The sequence below is a fragment of the Amphibalanus amphitrite genome, unplaced genomic scaffold (genome assembly GCF_019059575.1).
Source record: "Amphibalanus amphitrite isolate SeventyFive unplaced genomic scaffold, NRLGWU_Aamphi_draft 000136F_arrow, whole genome shotgun sequence".
NCBI lineage: Eukaryota > Metazoa > Arthropoda > Thecostraca > Balanomorpha > Balanidae > Amphibalanus > Amphibalanus amphitrite.
In genome coordinates, this window is record NW_024881631.1 from 728662 (window position 1) to 744856 (window position 16195).

Below are 16195 nucleotides of genomic sequence, written 5' to 3' on the forward strand. Positions count from 1 at the left end.
TTCAAAAAGAGCAAAACCAATATCTACTAAATTTCACCGAACAATATTCACCGGTGATTGAAATATCAGACTTTAAGGCACTTCTCGACGTTGCGAGTGCCGGAATCGCCGTGCAATTGTGAGCCAGGGACACTAGTTTGGCTATCTCAACTCAAATCTTATGAAAAGGGATGGTCAATAAGTTTCGCAATGCCCTCAGATCCAGAGAAGCTTTCACAGACAGATGAAACTTACAGGAGTCAGGACCTAGTATCCTGCAGAGGTCTCATAACTTGCTCGTCTTTTCAAAAGATTACCTCACGTCAATTTGATCATGTGTGCTATTGTGGCCTCGAAGAATGACCTCACCTAAGCAAAAAGTATAACATTCGATGACTCCCGTCCATCACAGACACAGTTAAAATTTATCCCATTCATTTATGCATACCAAATGGAGAGGTCGAATGTTTGACCTGAATTTATATCGGCGATATCGAAACTCGGAGATATAGGTTTAATATATTTTGTCCTCTCTTGTGTAGTATGTACTATGTAGTAAGTATGCCTCAAACCAATCGAGCAGTCTGTGTTAGCTGTGGCGAGCATTCAAATTTTTCGCTTGAAAAAAACTTGGTGACGACCTGACCTTGAATGGCTTAGGTCTGAAATGTGAACATGGTATCATATATGCGCAAAAAATGCATTATGCGCATTGCGCACCCTCCCGCCCCGGCTCAGGCTGAGCGTGAGGCCAGTGCTAGACGGTACGGACGTTTCTGCACGGTACCTACTCGGAAGCCACTTTATGGAAAATATTGCTGGATGTTTTAATCGTTAATTTAGGATGCCAAAGCCTCAAAATGCAGCGCAATATGGCTGATGTAAAGATGCCAAGGTTATTGATGGGCTTGGGCCCGATGAGACCTATTCATATAAAACGACAACAATTAACAGTAATCGGTCAGTGGGCGGACGTTAGACGGTCAGTGGACTTTCATCCATTCATTTGTTCATTGATCGTGGGTAGGTAGGTATGGGGTGGAGACACAGATACAAACATGGTATTTAAAAACGATGAGTGGGAATACACAAAACAACACATAAAAACAACCCTCAGTCCATCTACAATGGACTCAAAAGCGATTCGGCGTGGCGCGGGCTAACCGCCCGTGGAGCCTCGAAACAATCTCGGCTTTGGGCGTAGATGCATATTTGGTAAGCAACGCACACAGGTCACAACGCACAATCGACAATCGGTGCACCGGCGGGCAGACGCAGAGTACACATGACCTTATTGCGTTCGGCAGGTTCTACACAAGGGCTCTGAGAACGTCGAAACAGGGCTTCGGTGCGGCATACCCACACCTTTTTACGCCCAATTTAGGCGGCAGCGCACACAGTTCAGTAAAAGTGCAGGCGATTTCGACAGTATGGCCTAGTCTGTCTATGGTACTATCGAAATCGCTTGCACTAAAACTGTGTGCACTATATGTCCATATTTCGACGTAAAAGGTGTAGGTATATCATAGGCATTCCACGTTACGTAGGTGTCACGTCCCTAAGTAAGCTGCAAATATCTTCATTATCTACATTTATTTCACTCATAGCAGCTGTATTTCTTTTCTGTCATATTCCTTCATTCTATAACCCAAACAACGTAGATGAGATATTTTCACACTATTCCTGCCGGAGCGTCAAGTGAGTTATTTTTCGATAGTTCCTTCCGCAACCAAGAGATGGCACTACAGCAGCGCGCCGTGATGTTATACTGTCCCGCAGTACATATTTCGACATGAAGGGAAAACTTCATTTGGCAGGAATAACGATGACAGATTGTAGCAGGTGCGTATATTTTGTAGCACGTGACACTGCGTTCCTCTCACTGTTCCTCTCAAAGGCAAAGAGAGAAAAAGATAGCTGCTACTTATATTGATAAATCATATTTTTTTTTAATGAGTTTTGTTGAGTTCCTTAAAATAAGAATCGGTCAGATGTTCGAGTGAAGACGGGGACATCAACATTGTTTCTAGGTGCGCTGCACTTGCACTCATTGCATGTTGATGTGGGCTGGACGGGGAAATTAAACGTAGATCAAGATGCTGGCTGTTTTTATCTTTAAATTTTCTATTAATTTATTTTCATGAGATGTGATGCGAATTCATTATTGATTTATTTTACTGCATTTTCAATCACCTTGGTCCGATTTTTTTTCAAGATGTAACAATAGCTCTGATTTTATATTTTTGTTCTCAAATGTTGATGTGTTCCAAATTTCAATAGGCTACCTATCTACCAATTTGTTTGATCTGAAATAAAGCCAGGCACATCAACCAAAAAAGGAAATGAAACCAATTAACAACGACGGAAGGTGCAGGAAATGAGCCTGACAATAAGATTAGAGGTTTTTGAATTTTAAGGCCACATGTTTGATAATTATTAAATGAACATGATACTCCTTAGGTACCTGTCGCTTAATGCTACAGAAGAAGTGCCAGACTTGGTGGGAAGTGTTTTCTAATGAATAAGCTTGACTTTGTTTCATTCTGTTTTGTATAGGTATGTTATGTTTCGTATAGATGAGTACTTAAGGAGTTATTGGAATGTATGCTGACATTTCATGGCATTGTTGTGTCATTTGCAGTGCAGGGAAACTGTCACCTGCCTAAGTGAATAATGATCATGTGACATATTCAAAACATAAAAGGCTCTTTCAAGTTAATTTAAATGTCACTGACCGGTAACATTTTTCACTTGATCTGACCAGAGCTTATGGTATGTTTCACAAGGAGGACTCACTTACAAGATACAGTTAGGAAAAATAAGTTTGTTATTGCATCATATTTGTTCTTACATTTATTAATTTGATAATATACCTACACTATACAGTATACATACAGGGCAAGGCGACGATGTAACTATATAATTCTTGGCTGGGTCTGGTAACAATTGTATTGATATGTGCAATTCGTTTTTACACTTGTCAAACCACACTCTGCAGAGATCCACTGGCCCGGCTGCTGGCCTGTTGGCTCCTGTCCAGGAGGATGAGGTGTGTTCTCCTACTGCTGCTGACCTGGCCGTGGCCGCCGCCGGGCAGCTGGTGCTCCACCCACTGGGTGATGACAGAGGATGGACGCATCCAGGCACAGGTAAGGCTTCGTAGAGCTTGGGTAATGACTGAAGTACCTTCAAATGCTACAGGGTATCTAGATTCAGAAGACTGTTTACATAGGCATAGAGCAGATGCAGGGAGCACAGTGCAAAATGTAACTTTGTATTCCCAATAAAATACATAATTTCAATATTTCAACTAAATCTGTCAGTAATTTGTATGACCATACATAAGTACATATGCCTGTCCCGTAGCTCAGTTGGTAGAGCATCGGACTCCCAGTAGTGAGAGCCCGGGTTCGAGACGCTCCGGCGCTCGATATATGAGACTCCTGACGGGGATGGTCTGCGGTTGGTGGGAGCAGCCGCAGCCAGTTGAAGTCAGTTGAGTGGGACAGGCCGTGTCCGGCTTTGAAGGGCACGTTAAACTTTGGCATCTAAATTCTCCCGTTACCCGGAATTGCGCGATCGGACGGTAGGGGTCGGGGTCTACGCAACAAGCTCTGCTTAGCGTGGACTCCGGCTCTGTCAATCCGTCCATTCAAACATTCGAGCTAAATTTATAAAAAAAAAGTAATGTGTGTGTTTTTGCCTCGTGCTCCTAACGCCTGTTTATTATCGTGCTATCTGGCCCTCACAATCACTGCCTGAGGACTGCTCACCATGGATGCTGTTCCCCATTCCAGATGGACTCCATGTTCTTCATGAAGCGTCCATACGACTTCATCGCGATGGCGCAGCAGGAGCGGCGAGCGAGTATGGTGGAGGCGCTGCGGAAGGAGCTGCTGTCACACAAGGTGAGCTGCCGCACCAGGGAACTGTGGACAGAGCAATGACTGAACGCCTAGCATAGGAGCTCTCTGCGCTGCTCACTAGCGCAGACCACTCCTATAGTCCAACACGGGTGTTATCTCGGCCTGCCGATGGTGAGCGTTTGGTTCGATGGAGAGAATTCTTCGATTGCTATTTGCTGTTGCGGGGGATGACCTGCGATATGTGGCAGTGGCCCTAGCACAGGCTATTTGAAGTCGGTGAGCAAAGTGCATCGTTTCCCGCTTTTCGGATACGTTAAACAACCGTAAATTGCGCTCCTGAAATTTCTCCAATCGGGTGGTAGAGGTCAGGACCTACGCAATTAGTTTGATGGTATCTGTCCGGATTCAGAATGAAAAGCGGTTGGTGGGAGCAGCTGCCGCAGACAGGTCGAGTCAGTCAGCGAGACATACTGTGTCCGCCTTCGTTGACACGCTCAATTTTACCGATCGAATCCTCTCGATCGCCGGATATTGCCCGATCGTACGTTAGGGATCGGGCCTCCACAGCGATCTCCGATTACCGTGAGCTCTGGCCTGTGAATCCATCCATTGAAATAGTTATTCTAACTAGTTATAGTGACGTAAAAAGTGAACTTCTGGCCGTTGGGGCGTGGGCTCGATGCTGCCAACCGTAGTGTGTGCCGCCGTACCTTGTCAAATAAAAGTCCTGCCGTCACTGGCACTCGGGAGGCACCGCTCCGGTCCGAGAAGGATGTGCGTTCGTGCGCTGTCGGCCGGCGAAGAGGGACTAGCTCTGTCCGGGAGACTGACGTCCTCTCCTCCTGTGGATATTGACCCCCCCCTGATCTCTAACTCCCCCCCCCCCCCCACAGGTGGAGATTGACCAGAACGACGACCGGGACCAGGATGTGGAGAAGAAGCTGTACACGGAGGACCCGCACTGTCTGGTGGCCGGCCAGCCGCTTACCGAGTTCGACCTGTACCCCAGCGTGGCCGTCAACCTGCGCAAATACGGCATCAGGTGTGTGACGGCGGTGCGAGGTGAGGGGGCATCGTGGGCGGCGGGTGTGGGCTATGGTGGGTCACGCATTTAGCTATGATTTTAAGAGGTGGAGGAGCCGGAAGGTGCCTACCTGACCTGACCAGACCTGACCTGACCTGACCTCTCAGCTCTCTGACAGGGTGGAGGATTACATTGATGGCGGTTAGGTGGCCGTCGATCTGACCCAACCTGGCCCATTCAGCGTCCTGACCTAACCTGACCTTGTCTTTGACAGAGTGGAGGACTACATTGACTCGGGCCAGGTGACCGGTGATCTGGTGGCCCCCGACTGCGTGGCCCATATGAAGCTCGACTACAGCATGCTCACCTTCCAGCACCTCGTGGTGAGTAAATCTCACCTTCCAACACGTCGTGGTGAGTTATCTCACCTTCCAGCACCTCGTGGTGAGTTAGCTCACCTTCCAGCACCTGTGGTGAGTTATCTCACCTTCCAGCTTCTCGTGGTGAGTTAGCTGACCTTCCAACAGCTTGTGCTGAGTTATCTCACCTTCCAACCCCGAGTGGTGGTTGGCTGATCGCGTGACATCTCCCAGCGCTCTATGGTGAGGATTCTCTTACCTTACAGTCCATGCGACCAAAACTAGCCTTTCGCCGTACTATGACGCGTCAGCTCTCTGAGTTCCGCGTCAGTAAATCCGCGCCCCGTCCGCGGCCAGTGAGTAGAAACTCCCCCGGCCCGCGGCGTGGAAACGCTCCGTCCACGGCCAGTGCCTTTGATCTGGACTAATTGGTGTGTGCGGCGTACCGGGCCGGCCGGCCCGCGGGCGGCGCCGCTAAGCCTCGGCTCGGTGTCGCGGCGTATTTCGGGCCGCCGTACCCTGAACAGACGCCATTTGTGAGCCGCCCAGGGCCGGTTCCGTCATTTTGCGCCGCTCGTTTTAACTCGGCCACAAGTTATGTGCCACCCGCCCCCGCACACTGCTGGAAAACTGGCAGCATTATGTGGCCCGGCGTGAGTAGACCTTGTAAGCCTCTCAGAGGCCTCTGTGAACCTGACAACCACTGTTCCTTTGACTCGGCGGTACTCGGTGACCCATACGACCCCAGTGACCTGACTTGTCTTTTCTATCACTGCTACGTCAACTGCAATATTGTAATAAGCTCCTTCAGGCGAGCATTACGTTGTGACATAAGGACTGCTATTTGCCGCTCTCTAGACGCTGTTTGATAATTGCTCTGTGACCACTGTGTTACCTTCCTGGTACCTGCACTGTTTGACCGTTCAGACTTCGGCGACTATTCTGTGACCGCTCTCTGACCGCCCCGTGACCGCTGTCTGACCGTTCTGTGACCACTGTCTGACCGTTCTGTGACCCGCCGTTCTGCAGGCGATGAAGGAGCGCCACCTGCTCTCGATGGGCCCCGAGCTGGAGCTGGCCGAGCTGGTCGGCCGGCAGAACGTGCACGAGTTCGGCCACCGGGTGGAGATGGCGCTGCGCCGGCAGCCGTCCGTCTGGGTGCTCTACCAGCTGGCCGGCCTCTACTGGCGCATACAGGGCGACGCGCCACGCGCCGTCGAGTGCAGCCGACGCGCCGTCCACCTCTCCACCAGGTACGGGACACATCCCTCTGGGCCGGGATTCAGACACTGCCGAGACAGAATTAGGGACTGTAGACAGCAGGGGCACCCGCAGACCACGGATTTATTTTGGTTACTGCTCGGATGGGTGCGTACGGGGCCATGCATTGAATAGGCCTCTATTATCCCTCTGCACTTCATACTGAGGCGCCGCTCTGCAGATGTTTCCTCTGTGCCTAATGTGTGCGCCGCCAGGGTGGAGCGGTTCGTTCCCCTGGCGGATCTCGGCGCGATGCTTTTCGATATCTCCCCTGTATCTGATGTCCCTTCTCCCAGGGTGGAGCGTTTCGTTCCCCTGGTGGACCTCGGTGTGGTATTACACCGGTGCCGACACAGCGAGAGCGGCGCCGTGGTGCTGCACGCTGCCGTCGACCACCACGACCAGAGTCCCGAGGCGCACTACGCGCTGGGTAACGCGTACGCCGTGCTGGGGGACTACAACCGCTCGGCGACCTGCTTCAACAACACGGTCAAGCTGGACCCGAAACACGAGGGCGCCCTGAAGAGGAGGCACGCCGTGCTCTGCCACGACCGGCTCGAGACGGCGCTGGAGACCCAGCACAAGTACGGACTCTGATGATAGGGGTTATCTGCTAGTTCGGTGTTGGGATACGGGTGCTTACGATCTGCAATTCACACGTGGCACCGAAAGCTCTACCGCTTTATCCGTGCAACGGGCCATCAGCTAGAATTACTCATAAAGTCAACATACGTGCTGGCCTATTGTGAGCTCAGATAGGCTCAACGAAATAAGCAAATCATAGCTCAAGTGAAATTGTTACTCAAGTGAAAAGTGTTGCTCAAGTGAAAAAATGTTTTACCTGGCCTTCTCATTATAGCGCTTACGTAAGCAACCCGTTGCGTTGAAATTAGACATAGTAAAGTTACGTGAAGTCTGTAGTCCCATCCCCTTACGTCCAAGTATACGAGCCGCCCACCCCACGTCCCGGCGCCGTCTGTTCTCAGCTCGCTGCAGAATACGCTGACGGAGCTGCGCAGCTACCAGCGGCAGCACACGCTCTGGCTGCAGCAGCAGGAGAAGCTGCTCAGAGAACAGGCAGAGCTCGAGACCAAGATCGAGTCCCGACTCAACTACGAGGAGCAGAAAATACGCGAGAGCGCTGACGGAAAGGGTGAGTCGACGAGCCATCCTATGTAAGGAGGGGAAGAGGCCTGTGCTATCGAGCGTAGGAGTATGGAGAAGAGACCACGGACTGGCTCTCGGGTGGTCTGCAAACGACGGAACTGCCATGGCCTGCTGTATTTTCTGTTGGTTTAGTCTCTCACGCTGTCTCGCCCAGTTCCTGATCTGACCTCGTCCCGCTCTCTCCCGCCCAGGTCACACGTGTTTTCGCTACTACCAGAACGGCCAGAGCATCCTCAGCTGCAACATGGCCTCGGCACGGGGCGAGCCCGGCTCCGAGACCGTGTCCGATCTTCAGACCAAACTCTCCGACCTGCAGAACAAGGTAGCGTAGTGTGCCCGAGCCGCGGGTGGCGACGGCAGCCCTTACGGCACGGCGCACATTGGACAGTACGCTACGTGCTTATTTTCCTGGAAGCTAGACCTAGACAGACATCTGTCTTTGTGTGCACACGTTGTTATTCCGGATCCGCGTCGATTTCGTTGTGCATCCGTCCCGCCGGTTTTTCAGGTCTCCGGTGTGATAGATTGTCTGTTGGCCGACACCAGACGGTTTGTCTACATCACAGACTACCTCTGTGATGTGACGTGTTACCTGTATTTCTGGCAGGCGGACCGTCTGGAGGAGCAGGTCTCGAAGCTGAGCCGCGGCTCGGACTCCTCCTCAGAAGAGGACGGTGAGGAGGAGGAGGAGGACGGTGACGGGGACGGGGAGGACGCCCTCGCGCGCCGGTACACGGCGCTCGACCCGCAGGCCACCGCCCACCTCCAGGAGCCCGACTGGCCCTCGCAGGAGGAGTGTGGTCAGAAGGTGACCAAGTTCCCCTCGGCCAACGAGTTCCCGTCCGTGTTCCTGGCGCCCGACAACAAGGGATTCGAGTGAGTGGCTACTGAGGGAGAGTTGCGGGTGGGAACTAGACAGGGGTTTCGGGTATACATTATACTTTACACAGGCTAACTGCAAAGAACTTAAATCTTCCAGGAAATAGAATTAGTGAATTAGGTAGGTACGCGGGATCCCGGCATTCCCACTTCGCAGGTCAGCTGCACAGTACGGCGTGTACGTGCTAATCGCTAATAGTGAGTTGTCCAAAACACGCAGTCTATGCTGTACGGGTCATTGTCGCTGCTCCGTCCATAGTTGCGACCCTCTGCTCACTCTCCCTCGCTCTGCCGTCAGCGTGGACCACTACCTAAACGAGGGTATTGGCGTGCCGGTGACGGAGGACCACGCACTGCCCTGGTACCGGCCGGCCTGCCAGCCGGTGGCGGCGCGCGTGCTGCCCTACGACACACTGGAGACGGTGCGCGGCCGGGCGCGGCTCGGCAGCCGGCCGCCCGACCCGGTGGCGCTCGAGGCTCTGATGGAGTACGCGCGCGGCCGGCAGACTGTGGAGGCCGAGCTGGGTCAGAGGATCAACGCCGCACTGCGACAGGTACGGAGACGGTGGGGTTATATGGGGAGGCCGAGCTGGGTCAGAGGACCAACGCTGCACTGAGACAGGTACGGAGTCAGGCGTGCCTGTCTGGCAGAGCACTCTGAGCACGCTGCTGACTCCGGCTGAGTTATGCTTCTAGTAGTGTTTAATAATATCTCAGGTTTGTTCTTATTTGTTGGCTACGATTTTTTAAAACAGATTGTTTCTCAGTACCGTTTCAACCCATCCTTTAAATCGGTCACGTAGTGGTTAGTTGCGTTGCATGCCTCCACATTATTCTACTTACTAGTCCCTACCACTCCTCAGGCGACGGCGCCGTCGTGGGTTCTGGAGACGCTGGCGTCGCTCTACTGGCGCGCCCAGGGCAGTCCGGCGCACGCCATCGAGTGTCTGCGCTCGGCGCTGCACGCGGTGCCGGCCGGGCTCAGTGACGTGCCTCTGACCAGCCTGGCGGCCCTCCTGTACCGGCTCGATGATGTGGATGGAGCGCTGAAGGTGGCACGGCAGGCGCACAACGTCGACACTATAGAGGTGGGGCTGGGGAGTGGGGCAGAGAGGAGCGGAGGGATGACTGCTTCACTCTTTAGCGCTGGTGTTTTCGTCAGTATCGTTCCGTCGCTCCGTAATAAGTATCGTTAAGTCGGATATTCTGTTTTCACCATAATTCCGATGCTGTTTGAATATCAATATCACACTGGTCGAAGTCTCACCTATTGCCTGGCTGGGTGGCGCTTAACTGGTGCGCCTTGTTCCACCTGTAATAATTGTCTCCCCCGGGTACCGTCCGTTGCAGCCGGACACGAATTTCCTGCTGGGTAACCTGCTGGCGGCCAAGGGTAACTTCACGGGTGCCGTGTGGCACTACCTGCGGACGCTGCAGGCCGAGCCCGACCATCGGCCGGCGCTCCAGTACCTGCGCGTGGTCTCCTGTTATACGCGCTACCACGGCCACCAGCGGGCCGGCGAGCAGCAGTGCCAGACGCCGGCGCAGGTCAGTGACTGCTGCACTGATACATTTTGTTTTGCTGGGTTAGGCCCTTTCGGTCCAATTAGACCATTTCAGAGCCGGGAGGATGATAGGAATTAGGGGGAGACATTGGTCTGGGCAGGCACCCTAGTGAGTCACCGGGGCTGAGCCCATCCCGAAGGATATGCCGATCAGCCCCAAGGTACTCACTGCACCCGGCTACGGGGTGCGCTCCCTCGGGAGCAGCGGTGCCGCTCCAAGGGAGCAGCCCGCATGAGATAAAGTTGCCTGTCCAGCCCGGAGGAGGGTTGCGGCGTGGAGGAGAAGGATTTCCGTATCCTGAGGATAGAAGCATGGAACGATGGCTGCACTGAGAAATACACTGATATAGCCGGTACCACGGCCATCAGTGGGCCGGCGAGCAGCAGTGCCAGACCCCGGCGCAGGTCAGTTATACCGATACACTGATGCATCGTTAGATACACCCCCTTCCCCAGCCATCATTGCACGCGAGTTGGATGTGTTAAGTGTTATATTGTCAGACTTCGGCCGAGCAGAACTGACTGTCTCCCCCCCCCCCCCCCTCCGTCAGACGCCGGCCGAGCGGGACTGACCTCTCCCCCCCTCCCCTTCGTCAGACGCCGGCCGAGCGGGACTGACTGTCTCCCCCCCCCCTCCCCCTCCGTCAGACGCCGGCCGAGCGGGACTAACTGTCTACCCCCCCCCCCCCCTCCCCCTCCGTCAGACTCCGGCCGAGCGGGACCCGATCATGGAGAAGCTCTCCAAGATGCCGGCCGACTCGGTGGTCTGTACGTCCGAGTGTGCCGACGGCCTGGCCTCGGAGTCGTGCGACTCCAAGATCAGCTGCTACAACGCGCGCAGCGAGAACGGCCGCTGGATCCTGACGCCGGCGCTGGCGGATCAGCTGGACTGCGCCGGCGGCGACGGGGCAGAGCTGAGCGCAGGTGGGCGGGCCGCGGGGAGCGCCGGGAGACCCTCCTGACCGCTGGGATCCACAGCTTATACAGCTGATGCATGAATTGGCTACTTTGCATTTCTGCTCTGGACCGTGTGCTGTGAGCAGAGATGCTCTACATATAGCGCGCTGAATGTTTGTCTATGTGTCCCTCAGGCCATTTCATTCAGCCGCCACCGTCGGAGCTGTCGCCGCTGCCGGCCGACGACCAGATGCGCTGTGACCGCCTGCTGACTCCTCCGGACGGCCCGCCACCTCCTGACTCACCGCTCGACTCCTCCGACTCCGAGTACGAGCTGGAGGAGCAGCTGGACGTGCTGACCGAGCCGGTGCCCGAGCGGGACGAGCGCGGCATCGTCGACGACCCGCTGCCAGACGTGCTGCTGCGGGTGCGCGAGCGGGCGGCCGCGCCGCCGCCGAGCCGCGAGCAGTGCGCCGACATCAAACAGATCAACTGGGGACAGTACACCTCCACCTGGCTCTCCGTGTCGGCCAAAAACGTCGTGTGAGTTACGGGGAAGGTCGGGATACTCGTGAGATGAGCATCAGGCCTGTAGCTGGCCTCTCACTGTGCTCAAGTACCGCCTTTCTGATGGACTAGCTACAGTTACTGTAGAATGCCTATTCCGACACCGGTATCGACTATCGATATAAATATTGCGGTGGTGGGGCGTTTCAATGCGGTCGCTCCATACCGCAGTCAGTTCTGTGTCTGGTGTACCATATCTCAGTCCTGACCGCGTCTGTCTGCCCCGTGTTTTCAGCGTGGAGCTGGTGCCGGCGCCGGTGGGCGTCTACCAGCCGCGGCAGCCCGTCTGTCCGGACCAGTTTCCCGCCTCCATGGCCACGCTGGACAACCTGTCCGGGGTGCGCCACCGGCGACAGCTGCTCATCAGCCCCGAGACGGGCCTGCGCGAGGCGCTGCAGACGCTCACTGCCGACCAGCCGCGCACCGTCGAGGAGACCGCCACGCGCATCGCCATGAGCATGGACAAGGTACATACGTGAAAATGTGCAAATGTGTGAATGTTCGCGGATGACACAAAGCTGTTCTCAGGCATCTCTTCTGAACATGATGTGCGGACATTGCAGGCAGACCTGAACGCCCTCTTGGAATGGTCTAGAACTTGGCAGCTGCCATTTAACGAGAAGAAGTGCAAAGTGCTTCATGTTGGTGCAGCCAAGGACCACCACTCATTTCAAATGGGGTCGGACAGACTGACAAACACGTCAGTCGAGAGAGACCTGGGTGTGCAGGTCGACTCAATCTTGAAGTTTCGACAGCAAGCGTCTACGGCGGTCTTCAAAGCGTCTCAAGTTCTTGCGGTCATCCGCCGGTCCTTCGCCTTTTTAGATGAATTTACCCTGCCTCTTCTGTTCAAATCTCTCGTGCGGCCTCACCTGGAGTTCAGCAGTCTTGTTTGGGGTCCGTTCAATAGAGCAGATCAGAAGGCAGTCGAAAGGGTCCAAAGAAGAGCCACCCGGTTAGTGGTGAGCATCCGCCACCTTCCATATCCTGAAAGGCTGAAGAGACTGAAGCTCCCGTCACTGTACTATCGGCGTAGACGCATGGATATGATTCACGCATACAAGATGCTGCACGGCCACGTTGATACTGATCCTTCAGAGCTTCTGGCAACGAATCCTGAAAGGCGAACTCGGGGTCACACACTTAAACTACGGAAGCCTCGTGCAACCTGCCGTGCCAGACTGAATTCATTTTCTGTACGGTGTATTAACGATTGGAACGGGCTTCCAGCAGAAATTGTACATTCGCCCTCAGTCAACGTCTTTAAGAACAGGCTGGATGCGCACTGGGAGTCGATCTGGTACTCCACTCCTGTAACAGACTGAGTACTAAGTGAAGTTATGGAAATCGGCGAGAACGGGCCCTACAGGACATCGTGCCTCTTGCCCCGATAACACGAAGATGAACATGAAGATGAAGATGAACTCGTGTAGAGCGACGGGCAGTGGTGTGGGCGGGAGGGTAGGCAGCGGGCGGTCGGGCAGCGGAGAGTGACTGGAACGTGACGGAGTCTCGGGTGGCTCTGGCAGATAACCGAAGGGGAGGTGAGTTGACCAGAGGAACTGGGATCTTGGAATGGTGCGACAGTTAGGGCGGGTTCTAGCGTCTCTTTCGGTGTCTGTTAGTGATATACCGCCGCCGTCGGCCACCTCGGCCACCTCTCTGTCCGGCCGGCCGGTCAGATGTGATAGTTTCGATCTGGGCCGACCGTCGCTGTGTCTGTCCCTCCAAACGATATCGACCGTCGCCGCTCGGGCCGCCGCGCCGACCGGTGTGCCGTCGTACCCGGCTGTCCGGCCGGCGTACCGTCCCGGACAGTGCAGAACTCCCGTGACCCTGCCCGACGTGGCGCAAATGGGCGTCAATTATTGGCAGAGCCCGTCCGGCGGGCCCGGTGAATGACGCGCATTTTCCCGAACTCCATTTAAATTCGAACGCGTGCCTCTGAATCGAAAATTGATAGATTTAGGCGGGTATTTTAGTAACTCCTTTTAGTTATTTTCGGCCGAGGTCAAGAATAAGAGATAAGCCAAAATTACGTATCTGGTCGACCGCAGCACATTTTAAGGAGTCAGATACTCCTGGCGAGAAAAATGATTACCAGACTACCAGCTCAGTTCAGACTCAGTTCAGACTCGGTTTCAGGCTAAATTCGGTGTCTCGGACGCACCTGCCTTTGGCCAGCGATGCGCGGCGGTCGGCTTCCTCCGTTGACCCGGTTATTGAGCGATCGGCGCGATCGGGAGAGCCACTACGCCGCTCGTCAGGCCCGTCCAGTCCGCCGCGCAGTTCGGCCCCAGGTGTAATGGGCCTCTGACGTAACAGCGGCGCGCGGCGCAGTTCAGTTTCGGCTGTAATTGGACCTGTTACGTCGGTAGAGTAGTAACGAAAATAGACGGCCGCTGCGCACTGTCCGTCGGTTCCCGGCCGGCCGGCCCACTCGGGAGGGGCGCGGAAAATGTGCTCCATTACGCCGATTATGTCAATCCGTAGTGGAAATGGCGTCATGGAAACGCACGGATGTTCGGCAAATAAATTTGTTAGGTTGACTAGTGCCTGACTGGAGTATCCCAGTGATCGATTAATGCATAGCGCGTTATTTTGGGCTTCGATCTTATTTGATCGCAGAAATTGCAAGTGACAATCATGATGAGAAAAGTGTGGCGTCTGACAGCGCTCCTATCGTTGCAGAACTCCAGCTCGTGGGTGTTGACCACGGCGGCGGCTCTCTACTGGCGGGTGCGCGGCGACGGACCGCGGGCGGCCAGCTGTCTGAGGATCGCGCTCCACCACGCGCCCCGGCATCTGAAGGACATCCCGCTGATCTCCCTGGCCAACATCCTGCACAGGTGGGGCGAGTGGAGAGCGCCGGCGAAGGGCTGAGGATCGGTGCTGTGCACCGGTGAGGCTGGGTGAGACTCTTGCTTGTATACCTAGAGTGGAACGTGATAGCTTATGGTTGGATGGGATACTGGTTACTCTCGATTATCGTTGACACCGTTTATCGCTGTATTCGGTCGTTCTGTGACTGACAACCACTCCCCGTTCCAGGGCCGGGCTCTACAACGACGCTCTGATCGTGTGTAACATGGCGCTGGAGATATCGCCAAAGTTCGTCGTCATCCACTTCACAATGGCCAATATATACGCGGCCAAGGTTAGTCACTGTTCCGATTCGCGAATGATGTTGCATTGATTACCGTCCAGCGTGACAGGGATAGTGCCTCTATGAAGTGACTATTCGTTCCGTAGATACGGTGGATCCGGCGACATGTCTTTGCATCCCGCACTGAGCTTGCGAACTGACCGGTTTGTGTTTCTGACCGGTTTCTTCCAGTCGACTAGCGCTGTGTGTGTAGGGTGACCCATGTGATATGTGTGACCCGTCTGTGTGTATGGTGAGGGTGACCTTTATGACCTTTGTGACCTCCGTGATGGGTGACCTTTGTGACCTCTGTGATGGGTGACCTCTGCGACTCGTGTACCCGCAGGGTGACCTGGAGAAGGCGGTCTCGTTCTACCAGTCGACCCTGGCGCTCCAGGCGTCCTTTGAGCCGGCCAAGGAGCGGCTGCGCGCCATCCAGTGCAGTCTGCAGGCGTGGCAGGACGCCCGTCAGGAGCCGCACGAGCTGTAGAGCCGCCCGCCGGCCAGCCGTAGCACCAGCGTCGGCGGGAGACACCGAGACAGCGCCAGGAGCCCAGTGCAGGTGGAGCCGTCTCAGGCGGGGATGGGTCACTAATGGAAATCGTCGGCATTCTGGGATAAGATTAAAGAAGGTGCGGCTAACGGCACGGTGGTACGGTGGCGCACGTTTTACGTGTGACATATTCCGGCCGTTTTATGGGTTAGTCTGTGAGTAAGTCCGGTCGCCGTCTCGGGGCGGTATTGTGCCGCCCGGGACGGTCTGCCTTATCCGGGCCGGTCCGATGGGGGAAGGAGGGGACTCCGGGTCAGAGCAGAAGTCTGCGGGTCCGCGCAGTGATTGGTTTTCTAGACGTGCTGTGCCAGACGTCCCGGGCCGGGGCCGGGCCGCGGCCGCCCCTCCACTGGTCGGCCGCGGCCGGCCGCCGACGTTGTGATATTGCACTCTGTGGTGCGTTCATCCTAGAAGTGATTTGCTAGCGTGTGATTTAGCCGGTGATGCCACGAGATATATACCGGACAGCTCTCTTATGATCAACTGCAGTCTAGCCGGATTATTTAAATCAGTAGAATGTGACGTACAAATCGGTTACTGCCAGTTAATCAAGGTTTCGACGCAATCGAACGTACTGCGAAGGGCATCGCGGCTGGGAAATCGCATCCGAATCGGGACTTCACAGATGTGCAGAAATGGGGCCTGCTTAATCGCTTTTAATTTCGAACAGGACACATTCAAAGGGTCTTTTAAAGAGATCTACTGGGAGATATTTTGATTCAAGAGTGCCAGTACCTGTTCTCTTGCATATACTCGAGGCTGCGTGTCCTGAGGTGCCGCTGTGGCGTCCGTCCAGCGGCGGGGCCGGGCCGGGTCGGATATACCGGACGGACCGACCTGCCGCCCGGCCCACAGAGGGCGGCACTGCGGCCCGCGGGTCATACTCAGCCTCTATGCGGTGATATAATACACGCTGATGGTGATACAAAACACG

The 16195-nt window shown here is 54.8% G+C and overlaps 1 protein-coding gene across 4 annotated transcripts; it reads left to right on the plus strand.

Moving 5' to 3' along the window:
- The first annotated feature begins 1834 nt into the window (after positions 1-1834).
- LOC122382298 (tetratricopeptide repeat protein 17-like) lies at positions 1835-16191 on the plus strand. Of its 4 annotated transcripts, XM_043367472.1 has the most exons (20): positions 2049-2065; positions 2354-2535; positions 2978-3128; positions 3777-3887; positions 4739-4887; positions 5144-5252; positions 6258-6481; positions 6785-7072; positions 7475-7641; positions 7847-7977; positions 8263-8531; positions 8833-9088; positions 9398-9622; positions 9885-10082; positions 10804-11023; positions 11191-11539; positions 11799-12030; positions 14255-14412; positions 14615-14720; positions 15055-16191. In XM_043367472.1, the coding sequence occupies exons 3-20, from the start codon at positions 3024-3026 to the stop codon at positions 15196-15198; spliced, it is 3441 nt and encodes a 1146-aa protein (XP_043223407.1). In that variant the 5' UTR covers positions 2049-2065; positions 2354-2535; positions 2978-3023; the 3' UTR covers positions 15199-16191. The 4 variants fall into 4 exon arrangements, with proteins under 4 accessions (XP_043223406.1, XP_043223405.1, XP_043223407.1 ...); XM_043367471.1 differs by lacking the exons at positions 2049-2065; positions 2354-2535 and adding an exon at positions 1835-2009; XM_043367470.1 differs by lacking the exon at positions 2354-2535 and having other exon boundaries at positions 2038-2065.
- The last annotated feature ends 4 nt before the right edge of the window (positions 16192-16195 follow it).

What these genes read in the sequence shown, in the direction of transcription:
- LOC122382298 (XM_043367469.1), top strand. Translation starts at nt 2,322, where the DNA reads ATGAAACCAATTAACAACGACGGAAG. An exon ending in CCAATTAACAACGACGGAAG is followed by an intron (nt 2,348 to 2,977) that starts GTGCAGGAAATG and finishes CACACTCTGCAG; the next exon opens with AGATCCACTGGCCCGGCTGC. An exon ending in CCCGACAACAAGGGATTCGA is followed by an intron (nt 8,532 to 8,832) that starts GTGAGTGGCTAC and finishes CTCTGCCGTCAG; the next exon opens with CGTGGACCACTACCTAAACG.